This window comes from Archocentrus centrarchus, chromosome 9 (assembly GCF_007364275.1).
Source record: "Archocentrus centrarchus isolate MPI-CPG fArcCen1 chromosome 9, fArcCen1, whole genome shotgun sequence".
NCBI lineage: Eukaryota > Metazoa > Chordata > Actinopteri > Cichliformes > Cichlidae > Archocentrus > Archocentrus centrarchus.
This window is the reverse complement of record NC_044354.1, coordinates 21,637,912-21,651,641: the sequence shown is the minus strand read 5'-3', so window position 1 is coordinate 21,651,641 and position 13,730 is coordinate 21,637,912. Positions and strand designations below refer to the sequence as shown.

The window sequence follows — 13,730 nt, the reverse complement described above, 5'->3', positions numbered from 1 at the left end:
GAAGCAACGAAAAGATAAAAAAAACTTTCTACCTGCACACACATTTGCACTAAGCACACATGATCAACTGACCTGGCATCAAGGAATCTGGAGCGCAGAATCATGACAGCCTCACAGGTGCTCTGCTTCAGTTGCATCTGGATGGAACTGAACTTACGGTGGATGATTCCCACCATGCGCTCAATCTCTTTGGGAGAAATGGGCCGCGTGCGAGACTGTTCCCTCAGCAGGTTCATCACGTGGGTAGTGAATTCGTTACATGCCTGCCAAAAGAACGAGTGACAAAAACAAGCAACGTGAGTTTTTCTTCTTCTTCTTTTTTTTTGAGAACTTCAAAAAGCTCCTGGCTTATGTATTAAAGTTGCATACATTTTTCATGTATTAAAACGAGTTAATTACATGCACGTTGCTCTTGATAAAAGCTTCAACGGAGTGCAGTGTTTGCATATAACTGTGACATAATAGGTGAAGTCATCTCTGAATAAATGCAGATCTGCAATTTGGCTTGGCCTTAATGCAGTGAAGTTAAGCAGCTTTTCGTTAACACAGTAGTTCATACATGATTAATTAGAATAACTCATTTACGTAGTGCACACTTTAGCTCATTACTCTGAGTAAAATTTGTTAAGTATTTACATTTAGATAATTAAAACCTGGAAACACCCTTAAGAAAGATGCATTTACTCCAGGCGAAGTGTTGTGTGCCCCCACGTACCCACCTCCTCTCTCGGAGAGCACAAAGTAAATTACTCTAATTTACCTCACTGGCTTGCTGAGGCATCACAGTTTCACCTTCTATTTTCACCCATATTGCCTGTGTTTAATGGCAGCCTCAAAGAGCTGGGTGAAAGAGCTGATCATACTTTCATTTAACACAGACGACTGGGGCACTCCTCTGGATCTCTATAATCAACTAAAACACAGTGAATAATACGGCAATTTTTCTTTTTCCCAAGCCGAGAATACATTCTCCTCTATCATACATATTCACTGCAGTTTGCGGCTGTGAATCGTGAAGTACGACTCAATAGCTTTTAAACATTTAAACACAAAGTGAAATTTGAAAGCTGGCAGTCACATGGCACAATACACAAAGGGCATTTTGGAGGGTGCGCTGTTTCAAATAAAAACCCAGCACACATTTCTTGTTAAGATCTTAACCTTGGGATTGCAAAGTTCCCTCCTCACCTGTTCGTATTTCTCCAGCTCCGTGTGGTAAATCTGTCTGATCTGGGTGAGTTTGGCTCTGTAGTCGGAATGTTCAATTGAGTTGTCGGCCGCCCCGCCCGAGGCCGCGGCGGCGGCGGCAGCGGCGGCAGATCCACCGCCTTTCTCCGGTCCTGCTACTCCCTCTGCCAACAGCATATTGTCTAAACGCATGAGCTGCGGGTCTGGGGGGTCCTCCTCCTGGGCACCACGGATGCTGAGACCTGCAGCGACACAGAAACAGGGACAGTTTCAGCAAATGCCATCAAGGGACAAGTTGAGATTGGAAAAATAATGTTATTAATGAGACAAAAAGTCAAAGGTGCAATCAGAACCATTACATCTATATTGTTTTATGCTGTGATGTTTCCCTGGCAGGTAGGAACTGAGTGCCTCCTGTGTATATGCTGTGTTCCTGTCGCCCATGTGGATGCCTGTTCTCTTTTATTTACACACTGCGCTGCACACTGTGTGTACGGGAAGGCTGACATGACAGCAACATCCATAAACTGACAAATGCTCAATGGTGAAGTGGCACTTCTACTCTGTGAAAGGATGCTAAACAGAAAACTATACCTCTAGTAAGTGTCTGTCTTTGACACAGTGAATGCTGGGAAAGCCACAAAGTAACTACTGTTTTGCTCATGTCTATTTGCGTGTAAGTTTTGAATCTTTGATTATTTTACACCCCTGATTTAAGAGGATTCTGGGGCATGATAAGAACGTGCTGGTGAAATAAAAACAAAAAAAAAACAAAAAAGCAAAATGATTGCACAGTGAATTGTATGCAAAGTGCTCATTCATGAATTCTGTTTTTTGTTTTCAGATCGTGCTGTTTATTTCCTCCGGTCTTCTGTCTCGCCAGCCTGTCAGCAGGTCGTAATCACACAGCAGATAGCGCAGGCTACGTGCACACCTGGATGCACTGGCAGTGAAACCACAATGTCAGGCTTTTCAGAAAACAAATGGGCAAAAAAAAAAAAAAGAAAAAAAGAAAGCATTACAGGTCAAAATTACAGCACAAACACGCTTAAGCAATCAAGTCTAGTAAGTGGATAAAAATGTGGCTCAATGGGCAGTAAATACTGAGTGGCTACTCAAACGTTATGATTACCAGAGTTGTTTCAATTCAATAATCTCTCCCGCAATTCAGGGATTTTCAAGAGCTCATTACAGCTTCATTAAGATATGGCTAGCCTTTGGATTCTAAATAAGAAGATTAGTGGCTCTATTGTGTCAGCCAGTAGGCATGCAATCAGAGAAGCCCTTTTACCATGCTTTGACCGACTGACCCTGCAAGCCATCCACAAGAGTAAATACTAGAGAGAAAACACTCCTTTTCTTCTTTATATCTTTCTTATAAACACGATCGTAGGTTAAAAAAAACATATTGTAACCTCTTTTCTGATGTTTTTATCCCTGTTGGTGGTTTGTTCAACTGCAATGCCACTGAAAAACAAATTTTCCTCTATTTATAGGTCGGCTGGCTTTGAGTCTTTTAGGTGTAATGGTGTGAAAGGAGTGGATGAATGTGGCTATTTGTGTTGGAGACATTGAGATGCTGGACAAGGCTCCATCAGGCTTGCAGAGCCAAGCCATCCATGTGGACAATATGCCGCTGCTCCACTAACCCTCATCCACATCACACTGCATCTGCACAACTCCACCCAAAGCTATCATTCTGGACAGACTCGACTGTTTCTATTCCAGTTTGTGCTGCGTGAAACAAAACGGCACATGATTCAAATGTGACTGACCAGATGCCTGGCTGCAGATCTCAACATGCTCTAATAGCTGGTGGTTTGTCTGCCACAGTGGTTCATATTTTCCTAATTCACTATTTACTCCCACTCTCTGAATCAACGCAAACTCAGCAGGCTGCATTTTTCTTTGTGCTGAGGGTGGTGGTAAGTAGGTAGCCACGTTTTTCATGTCAGGTATATTAAATATAACTCTGGGACGCGGCGTACATTTCCACACCAAACGTAGTTGTCACTTTCACTCCACTCACTCCATATCCAGGGGAAATGCAGCTGAGGGAATTTACAGGGCTTTTCAGCTAAATGGGCATAAATCACTGGTTTCATTCAAACTAAATAATCACAGGCCATAAAGAGCTACTTGTCTCTTACCATATATTACCGTAAAGTTCCTGTGTGCAATACTGTGGCCATTCACAGCAAAAGGAAAACAGAGCGAGACATTAGAAAGTGACATGTAATCCTGTTAGTCCACTGACATGTGGAGTGGCCGTGACATTTTTATCATACGTGTCCATTTCTATTTAGGAAATCAGCAGGATAAAAATGATTACTGTGCTGCTCTGAGAAGGAGACGGCCCTGCAGGAGTCCACCAGGGTGTATTTGTGCCACAGCGGCTCTGGCTGGTCATTCATAACACATGTTGGGAGTGATGGCGAGTTCATCTCAAGCACATAAATACTAAAAAATTAAAGAAAGAATAAGAGTAAAACAGTATCTCTGTCTCGCTGTGGCTTTCCTCGCACCTTTGTTGGAGCGGCTAAAGATTGCCTAAGCTCAGCATCATCACACAACTTCCACAATATAAGCTCAAGCGAGATAATATCTTTAATTTGCTGTGCGGTTGACAAATCTGTATAGTAACTTGCAATTCCACAGTAACATTTTGCAATGCTGCTTTTCCTGCTCAAATCTTTATCCTGTTTTTGTCTGATGATGTGGGTATTAAAACAAGTTTGGGCACCCGAGTTTAGCTTTAATCCACCTCCACAGTCAAAGTGGGATTAATCTTAGTGCAAGGGGAAAGTGCGGGAGTCATGTCACCTTGGTAAAGCCTCTAAGCAAAAGGAACTTAAGAATGAAAAATCTATATCTTCCAGTTATTACTGTACACGTAGGCTTGATGATGATGCTGGCTCACTTAATTACCAGGGTGCGTTTCATGATATAAAAGGGGGGGAAAAATGAGAAATTGTAATAATAATGTCACATGTCTTTAATCGGCCCCATTTGTCATTCAACAATACAGGTGGGGTAGCTGGGAAAAAAAGCACTTGCATATATGATTGTTCCTCATTTCTCTTCTGCGGCCGAGACAAAAGGAGACGCTGTGATTAATCCTTCCCTATCAGTTAGGGGTGGCTCTTCTTTTCACTTTTTACAGGTTTCAGTGTCATTATCTGATCCGTGGAAGTAACAAATTTGACAGATAAAGGCAATGCAGCCCTTTTCTCTCATATACTCTCCCCTGTTCACTGTTTATAATCATTTCCGGTTCGGGGCTGTTGTCTCGTACATCATTCCCTGCTTGAAGCCCTGACAGCGATCTGAGCACTGCCTCGGGCTGCTCTCCTTTCCTCCCACCTCTTTTCCCCTTGTGCCCTCTTTTATTCTGTGGGCTTAGCTGACCTTTGCCCCGCTGCTTGTTTACTCTCATCACTGAAGTGTGAGCAGGAGAGCCATAAAGGAAGAGCCCTGCTGGGTTAATGTGGCCTGCTGAAGAGTGAAGGGGTGGCTCTGGGCTCCTCCACCTCATTCTGCTGCACTGAGTGCACTGTCAGACATGAGATGATACACTGGAAGAGAGGCACTTCTTGCAGATGAAGCCAGAGATTTTTGATTTTTTTTTATTTCTGGTAATGTTTTTCTTTCAATAACTAAAGGCCTTTTTGAGATTGAAGGTTCTGTGTCTCAGTAATCTTCTCTATGTTTAGATGATACACACTGTGACTCTGTTACTTCCACCACTGTTTCCAAAACATCCTGTTCATTACAAGTAACCCTGACCTCCTGCAGCTCCTCTCCTACCCAGTGGCTCTAGTGAACAGCTCCGGCCACGTATCGACAGTCTGTTCATCTAATTGCATTGATCCACAAAGGTCTCCCAAAGCCAACTAATCGAAACAGAATTTATTTTCTGTCAATATTTGCAAAGGTCATCTCTCTTAAAGCCGCGGAGTTGATGGTGTGAAGAGAGAATCGTCTGGAAGGAAGAGCAGGACCGCGGCTTCTAGCCTGTTACTGAAGCTCATCCAAGGTGAGCTTTAACTCAAGCTTGGCACTCGGGATCCAGGGCTTCTAATCCACCGTGTTATTAAAACCCGCTGCCAAAGCAAAACACTAGAGACTACAGAGGGTTTAGAGTATCCATTTCACAAAGAGGCCAGTGTCACTACAGCCGCGTTCCACGTCTCCTTTGACTTCATATCATCTCCTTTGTCGTGGCGCCTGGATCGGTAACCTTCAGCTCGAGAGGCGGGGAGCTGGATCAAATTACCATTGAAAATCTTTTGTTCTGTCAAATGAAACATAAGAATCCTCTTTCATCGACATTCTTAAAGGCTTTTAAAAAAAAAAAAAAAAAAAAAGATTGGCCTACATCCACATGGCACAAAGAATCTGAGAAAATGCCTGTGGGCTCTCTCTCTAGCATGTACAGTAATTAACATGCCATTAACACATTAATACACATTAACTATTCCCAATGTTAACGGCAGGGTAATTACCATACCTGATACCACTCTGTGGGGAAGCCAAAGCACATTTGCCACTTTGTGTTTCACTTTCTTTGTTGAGTGAGCTGAAAAGAATAATTTGGGAAGATGGCTCAGTCTGCTTTCCTCCACATGGACAATATCTGTGTCAATGCAAATGGATACATTGTCTCTCCAGCTCAAACAGTAAGAAGAACATCCATGTGAATAACGCAGCTGTTCTAATTTTACTAAAAACACACTGGAAAAAGAAAAAAGCTCCCATTGTGAGCTACTAAGGATTGGTTTTAAAGGTGAGGCTGAAATACAGGAAGGGACAAAGAGTCTGGTGATTAAATGCCAAGCAGAGGAAGACAGGGAATGGGCCTTAAACTGGGGAATCCCTGTCTGGAATGATGATGTATTTCCTCCCAGTGCGGTGAGTGATAAGCTAATCAGCCGCGCTGACAGTGAAGTGTTACAGCCCCCCAGTGCTGGGTCAAGACTTTTCCCATCATACACCACCAGCACACACACTAAACAGACAGCGCATGGAGATGGTGGCACTGGGGAGTGACAAAAAGTGGCTGTGGTCAGAAAAGAAGATCTCTGTCAGTTCAGGTAGCCTTTGTCCCTCAGTGATGATGAGGCAACCCCCCACCCTCACCCACCCACCCACCCAAAGAGGAGGATGTGACAGCAGGGGGGGGTGGGGGTGGTGGGGTGCATTTGGGGGTGGGAGGAGGGCATGCCACTCTCGACCCACAACTCCAAGACATGCGAGGGAGCGGGGGTGGGCAAGGGGGTGGGAAAAAGACAACCCAAACAGACATCTTGAAGACATTTTGCCAGGCACACCAAAATTAATCACTGTCCCACGGTGGCACTGACATTTGTGGGAAGTGACACACAACATGACAGACTAGAGGGAGAGGATGAAAGGAGAGCGAGGGAGGGTGGGAGGGCTGGGTAAACAAGAGCCACTGTCACTCGCTGCGATCGTGTGTGCATGTGCATTTTGTGTGTGCGCATTTGTGTGTTTATATGTGGACATGTGAGTGCCCACTTTGTTTCCTGCCCTCTAAGACTCAATGTGGGCAAACAGCCAAGTGGTTCAGTGATGGCTGACCAGGCCTGGTGGTGGCGGACACACGCAGTGGTCGGGGGAGACTGGCCAAATGAGTGGACAGGACCTTCGCTACAGATCAGCACACTGACTGACCCTACAGGACACATACAGCATGGGGCTCCAACATAGGGCTCACATGGTTCACGTGGTCTGGCTAGTCACAGAATGAGCCACAGACACAGAGACATCCGCGTGTTATTCAGGCAGTCGCACCAAAACTACAGCGAACATAACATGCACTCGATAATCAGACAGGGAACAAATTAAAGGAAAATCTTCCACAACGGCTTCAGTGTGATTTAGCATTGACTTCTCTTGAATCTCTGGAACTCTGCTGGAGGGGATGAACACCATTCTTCCAGAGGATCTTCGTTCATTTGTTATTTTAATGATGGCGGTGGAGAGCACTCACACACTGGCCAAAAATCTCCTAATCTACCATTCAGTCACGCCTCACTGGGACACTGTCATCTTGGAAGAGACCACTCCCATCAGCGCAGAAATGTTTCATTGTAAAGATTTGCAGTGACACTTCCCTCTGTAGGGGACAAGTGGACACAAATCACGTGAGAAACCCCGCCACCCCCCAAACCGCCTCACTAGGTCTCAGAAGGTGTTAAGCATTAGGATCTACACATTCCACTGGTGCTGGCAAGGCATGAATTATCTGACAATGTCACTCTTTTTCTTGTCTCTAAACCAGTGCCTGTGATAGTTTTTACACTTCTGAGATTTAAAATCTGCATTTTTCTTTGTAATGAGGGGTTTAAGGACTGCAATGCTACTATAATATCCCTCTCTATGTAACTGTCAACAGATTATTGTTGCCGAGACAGTCTGATCACACACTGCATTGGCATTCTCAGTCAGCTAAGAAAGAGCTGCTCTTTTGTTTTTCCTTAGATGTTGCTTTAATGCACATGCATCACGGGCATCAAATGTGCACAGCCAACAACAATTTTGGACCATCTTTCCCACAGATCTCAATGCAGATGTCACTTTAGTCACTGTTCTTACTGAAACACTAGCCAGCCGAGCAGTCTTTGTGACTGAAGCCCCTGCCATCTGTGCCCCAACAATGAAACCACTCTTTCACCAGTGGAGAGAAATATATGGGGGGGTGGGGGGGTTGATTGTCCAAGAATCAGACTGTGACTCACTGCTTCATGAGCTGTTTTTGCAGGACTGGATGCCAACTGCTTAACTGCAGTGTACCTGTGTGAAAGCATCTGTATTCATTGTGTTTTTCCTTTAATTTGTCCCCCATCTTTATTAGTCAAATAATACCTGTATCTCTCATCTAGACTAGCATGTGGAGTCTAGATCACTATGAGAGTGTTATTACATCTCATGTTTCAATATTTCATTTTATCGCCCCTATATTGTGTTAGCATGTTTTGCTTATTTCTTTTCCTCACTTTCATTTTATATTTCATGTACTGATGGTCTTTAGCTGCTAGCCTCAATTTGCTGGAAAGGTAGGCTGATTTGTTATTCAGACCCCAAGCAAATAATGCAAATGTGGCACTGAAAGCCACTTATGAAATACCCAACGGCAACTAATCACTCCTCCTCTCGTTCCAGCCTTTCTACAGCCTCCTAATTAGAAGATGGAGATTGCATGAAACCAGGTCACACAGCAGGTCTTGTACACACCGATAACCAGGCAAATACGCAGGCAAAACTTTACCCAGACACTAAGCCAAGCATGCATTATTTTAAAGGCTAGAGGTGAAAAATAATGCTATTCAGGTTATTAATCCCATATATTTCACTGTATGCTTCCAAAGAAAAGATTTGGGCTGGAAGCATTGTGTGTGTGCACGTGTGTGTGTGTGTGTGTTCTGTATTTGTGTGTATCTGTGCATGTGCATACGTTCATGTCTGCATGTGTGCGTGCAAAGGCTAGATGCTCACATAAACAAAGAAAAGGCATTGGTAGCATACAGCCAACCATGATCCACTGCCAGAGAGATTATTCTTTGCAGTGCCATTTCTGCAAGAGAGTTGACAGTCCATCATTTAGATTTTGCAGTGTATCCACGAAAAGGCTGCATTGCCTGAAGCAGAAGGAGCTGCTCTTTCCTTCAGTGTCTTTTATAGAAGAGAATTCAGCTCCAAATTGTAAAGCCAGAATGTTTTTGCTAGCCGTGCTAGCGTGTAAGGACTCTGCTACGAGGCAAGCGAGGTTATGACATCGGAATGAGACTGCGCTTGACGTACTGGTTCTCAGAACATCTCTTGGTGAGGACTGATAAAGCTCAGAAAAACAAATCCACCTCCAGTATCTGAGGCTGAATGTACCAGAGCAAGAGTGCTTTTTCTCTGAAAGCATCCTGAGTCTGAGCCATGTTGCAGGTTACTGCTAGGTCTGCAGAGTGCAGTGCAAGGAGTGGCTGGGCAGATCAGGTCCAGGCCAAACAACAGCTTGTGACAGAAGCAGGCCAAAGAGGACGTTGAGACACGCAGAGATTTAACAGGCAGCCGGCCTGCCATCCACTCTTTTTCAGCTCTCCTTATACTCAACACATCACTTCGGATCCATCGCAAGTGACTCTCAAAGAACACAGCAAGAATATAGTTTCACTTTACTATAAGAAATGGGCAAAATAATGGCTGCATGTTTGTGGCAAATGAGTGAAAGAATGCTGGGAAAATATCATTTCTCTCATTTAATTTTAATTTTATTACACATCTGCAGAGGATACTCCACTTTTTTTTATGTCATACATGGAAAACAAGGTAGCCAAAAAAAAAAGGCTATTTGGTACTAATTATTCCCAGCATGTACTTTACACACCATTTAATGAGTTAGTCTGGAGGTGTGGCCATTGGCTGTGACTTGCTCGCCCAGTTATCCAAGATGAACCATGCAATCTCCCTCACGTCACCCCTGTCATGTGTACCAAGTCCCCCTCCACATCCAATTCCCTGCTAAGGCTTCACTGGAGCAGAGACAAGGCGCTACTGAAGCAACACAACAGCTCCCGTAGCGTCTCCACACACCGGCGAGGGGGGGTGGGGTGGGGGTTCAGAGCTGGGAGCTCACTCTCATAATTACAATAATTAACAGTTGCAGATTTAATTGGAAGGGAAGGCATTAACAGGAGGAACATTGTGGTGGCGCATGCAGAGGGAACCTTTGCTGCGAGAAGCTTTTGTCTTCTTTGTACCTAATGGTGCCTTGGCTGTGCTTGGCGAGTGCTGACACAACACAACACAACCGAGCTGAGGGTTCAGACGGTAGGGCTTGTCAGGACTCAGACTGGAGGCAGATAATTAGGTGCCAGGTTAATGAGAGCACAGGCTCTTGATGGCATTTGGTTACTGTATGTGGGCAATTAATGACTTTGTTTTTGTGTTTTTATTGCCCACTTGAGTGGAAAACATAATACATTATTCACCTCAGGCCTGCGTGTGATGTTTGATGGAGCAGCAGCGACTCTGGCTTAAAGAATCAGTTTCATTCACCGTGGTGAATTCAAAACAATCCATACTATATGGAGTTGTGAAATGTAATCTCAGTTCACTCATGGCTACTGCGCCGTCTGACCTTTTCAGAGCGCATTACCTCACGTCGTCAGCGATGATGTTAAAAAAGAAAAAAACTCCAAATATGTCAAGCAAACACTGAAGTTACTGGTCAGGCGGAGGACAATGTAGCCACAAAACACACCAGAACAAAGAAACCAAACCCCGTGGCCATAAGTGTTCAGTTAATTCAGCGTATCACATTTCATAATGTATTTACGAAATTCCATACCGCCCCCCCAGAAAAGCCCCGCTTTCATTCTAGAGGATTTATTGGCAATGAATCCACTGAGAGGTCTTTAGACATCCTCTTCTTTAGCCCAACCACTCGACGCCTCCTATTTTGGAGTTAGTTGTTCTCTAGCCTGTGGTGGCCAATTAGAGTGCTATAAGATAAATGGGCACCCACAACTTTGATGTCCATCTTTTTAATAAGCTTTGGTTAAGATGACATCTGTGTGAAAGAGTTCAATATCTTCGCAGTGGGAGAGAAAAGAGGTTTATTCTAAAATGAAATATCATGTAAATACTGCTGGAGGTTTAGGCTGGGTGGGGGGATCATAGTGTCTGCTGTGACTCTGGTTTTGGCATTCATTATCTTCCACTGCAGTTGTGCAGATTAGTCAGCGAAAGATGATTTTTAGAGCCTTGTGAAATCTAGGCTTTTATACACCGAATACTGAATCAGCTTTAGCGGTATTCAAATATGCAGAATTTATTGCATTTGAAAGATAGTGTCTAATTTTTTTTCTTTATATACACATTAAACACGCGGAAAAATAAATAATTAACTCCGACGAATGTAGTACAGCAGTAATAGGATAAAAGGTGCAGTGTAACAATATCTAAAATGGTGGGGTAATAAAATGGTGCATGAGTCTGTATGAATGTGGGAGAGAAAGAGAGGTGGAAAAAGCATATATCTAACCTAGCCTGCGGACTTGCTCCTTTATATGTGTGTGTAACTCAGTCAGGAATAATGTAAATGTCTGGAGAGTCTTAAGACTGAGCAGGCCCGTATAAAAGCACCCTGTTTCGGGCTAGTAAAACAAGTCAATAAATACAGCGGAGAAGTCAGTGCTGTCTGCTGCACTCTCGTGAATGAAAACAGAGGTGAACTGCTTATTTTCAGTCTGGCACCAGAGGTTGACAGCGGCATTATGGGCGCTCATACATTCTGACTATCACTCGTCACAAGCTATATCTGTCAACATTACACTCAAGTGCATTTTAGATGTAAAACAAGCGTTCACCGGGAGGAGTATTTATGACTCGGTGTGGTCAGCTGCTAAATGAACTAAACGATCCCTACAGCGGTGGCTGGCCACGGTTGTGATGCTTTCAAACTACTTTTCTGTCTCGCCCACTTCACCGGTTTGTCTTGTTTGTTGATTCTCACAGACAGAACAAACACAGAAGTGCTTACATGTTAAGCCTCTGTAGGCCGGCACTTACTGTGGGAGGAAGCGGGTCTAAATGGGAAGCCAATGGCACAGACTCGCACAAAATGGAAACACCATTAGGTAGGCAAACACTTCAGTGAGATAACTGCTGCCTGATTACATGAGGAAAGCGTAGCCATGGTTCTCCTTTTTTTTTTCATACTGTATCAACACTTTGGGAAAGCAAATATTTCAGTGACTACCCTCGCTGTGCTTTAATCCATATGGCGCATCCCGTGTGTCACCACGGATGTTGCACTCCCAGGATGGGTTTTCAGAACAGGAAGAACTGCTCTCTATAAGCAGTGCTCACCTGCTCTGTGCTACACAATGAATATACAGAGGTCACACACCATATCACACCAGGGCCAGCATCAATCCTTTATTAAATTACCCAGCTATCTTATTTTCTGTCACCACGCTGATATGAGGGTTATCTTTTTCATTTATGTAGCGGATTTTCAGGGGATTATGCATTAAAGATTAGGGGTGTGTATACCTCAGCACAACAAAATGCAATACCTCAGACAGCACATGGCTGATGTGTGCAAGGAAAAGGAGGTGCTATAAAACAAATCTTCAGCAGCCAGAACCGGACAGGGTTTATTCTCCTCAGACAATACAAGCTGTGACTATACGGAATGCTTCAACCCTAAAATACTGTGGTAAGCAATACAAATCCCTTGGACAAAATGAAATGTATTAAACATGTGGATTTCATAAATCTCCCCTTCCTCGGTCTGGGTCAGAGGTATATTCACTGTAGAGCTCAGCAGGCATTTTTTTTTTTTTCCCCCAGCATTGTTACTCTGAGTCGCAAGTGCTCCGAGTGGTTTCAAAATGAATGTCAGCAAAAGCTGCGTGTGTACAGCAAACAGCAGATCCTCACGGTAAAATGGTTCAAATCACTTACCCCTGCTACTTTATAAGAGTATAACACTAGTGTAGGGATTTAGAGGTCTGCTATGGAAATAGTGCAAGTGAAATAGTGAAGCAGGTTCTACATTATGAATGTAAAATCATCTAAGATGAACAGTTCTGGATAGTTCTCTAGGCTAACACTCTACAGTACAGATAGAGAAAAAAAAGCCATTCAGATCTGAGCACAACACTGTTAAACACCCAACTGGGATCCCTTTAACCTTGAGTAGCATACCAAAGGTAGAAGCAGCCTGGGGCTATGGGGGTGACTGGCTAGCACAACTCCCAGTGCCATGCTGGTCCACAGTGGGGGCCCGACATGGCCAGATTGCCAGAGAGGCCAGGAGAGGTGGTGCTACAGAGTTAGCAGGGACTGATCATTCATCTGCTGCAGCATTCATTTAAGTTGCTTCATTATCTATTTGTTTTGTTTTCCAAACGATTCTGTTCTGTTAACCTCGCCGAGGAGAAATAGCACCCATGTTCACCTTGTGGCTGATAAAGCATCTGTTGGTGGTTTGTTCATGAGACGTTCCTGCTAATTATTTAGCTAGCTTGATGGATAATATGTGATCATTAAAGATCAGAGCTAAGAAAAGGGAGTAATTAGCACTGCTCTGTGGTTCTTGTTAAAAAAAAAAAGAAAAGAAAAGAAAAAACAGGAAGAAGGACTTTGGAGCACAGATACACAATTAAATACTTTTTTTTTTTAAACATACCAACAGAAAGTAGAATTTTGATTTCAAACTAAAAGCTTGTAAACAAAATATGAATGATGTATGAATGTTATACAGAGTTGTGTTTGGTGTCGGGGGGTGGGGGTGGGGGTGGGAGGGGGAGGGGGAGGGGGAGAAGATGAATAAAGATGGAAGATAAATTAGTGTGTGAAAAAGGATTTTCTTTCCCTCAAGCTCACGTTGCAGCTGAAGCAAAAACAAATAATGAAGCCTACAACCTATGAGTCACTTCAGTCCCATTGTACAATTCAATCATTTTTGTGACAGCTGACGATTACTTCATCATCACATAAAGACAGATTAAAAAGTT

At 43.6% G+C, this 13,730-nt stretch overlaps 1 protein-coding gene across 9 annotated transcripts in view; it reads right to left on the bottom strand.

The window, feature by feature from the left end:
* pbx3b (pre-B-cell leukemia homeobox 3b) overlaps positions 1-13,730 on the bottom strand; it is a 56,905-nt gene that overhangs the window by 11,394 nt on the left and 31,781 nt on the right. For all 9 annotated transcript variants that reach the window (XM_030737947.1, XM_030737951.1, XM_030737954.1 and 6 more), the window contains exons 3-4: positions 1,189-1,430; positions 73-263 (exon numbers count right to left, since the gene is read on the bottom strand). In XM_030737947.1, the coding sequence (XP_030593807.1) occupies positions 73-263; positions 1,189-1,430 (433 nt within the window). The remainder of the gene's footprint in view (positions 1-72; positions 264-1,188; positions 1,431-13,730) is intronic.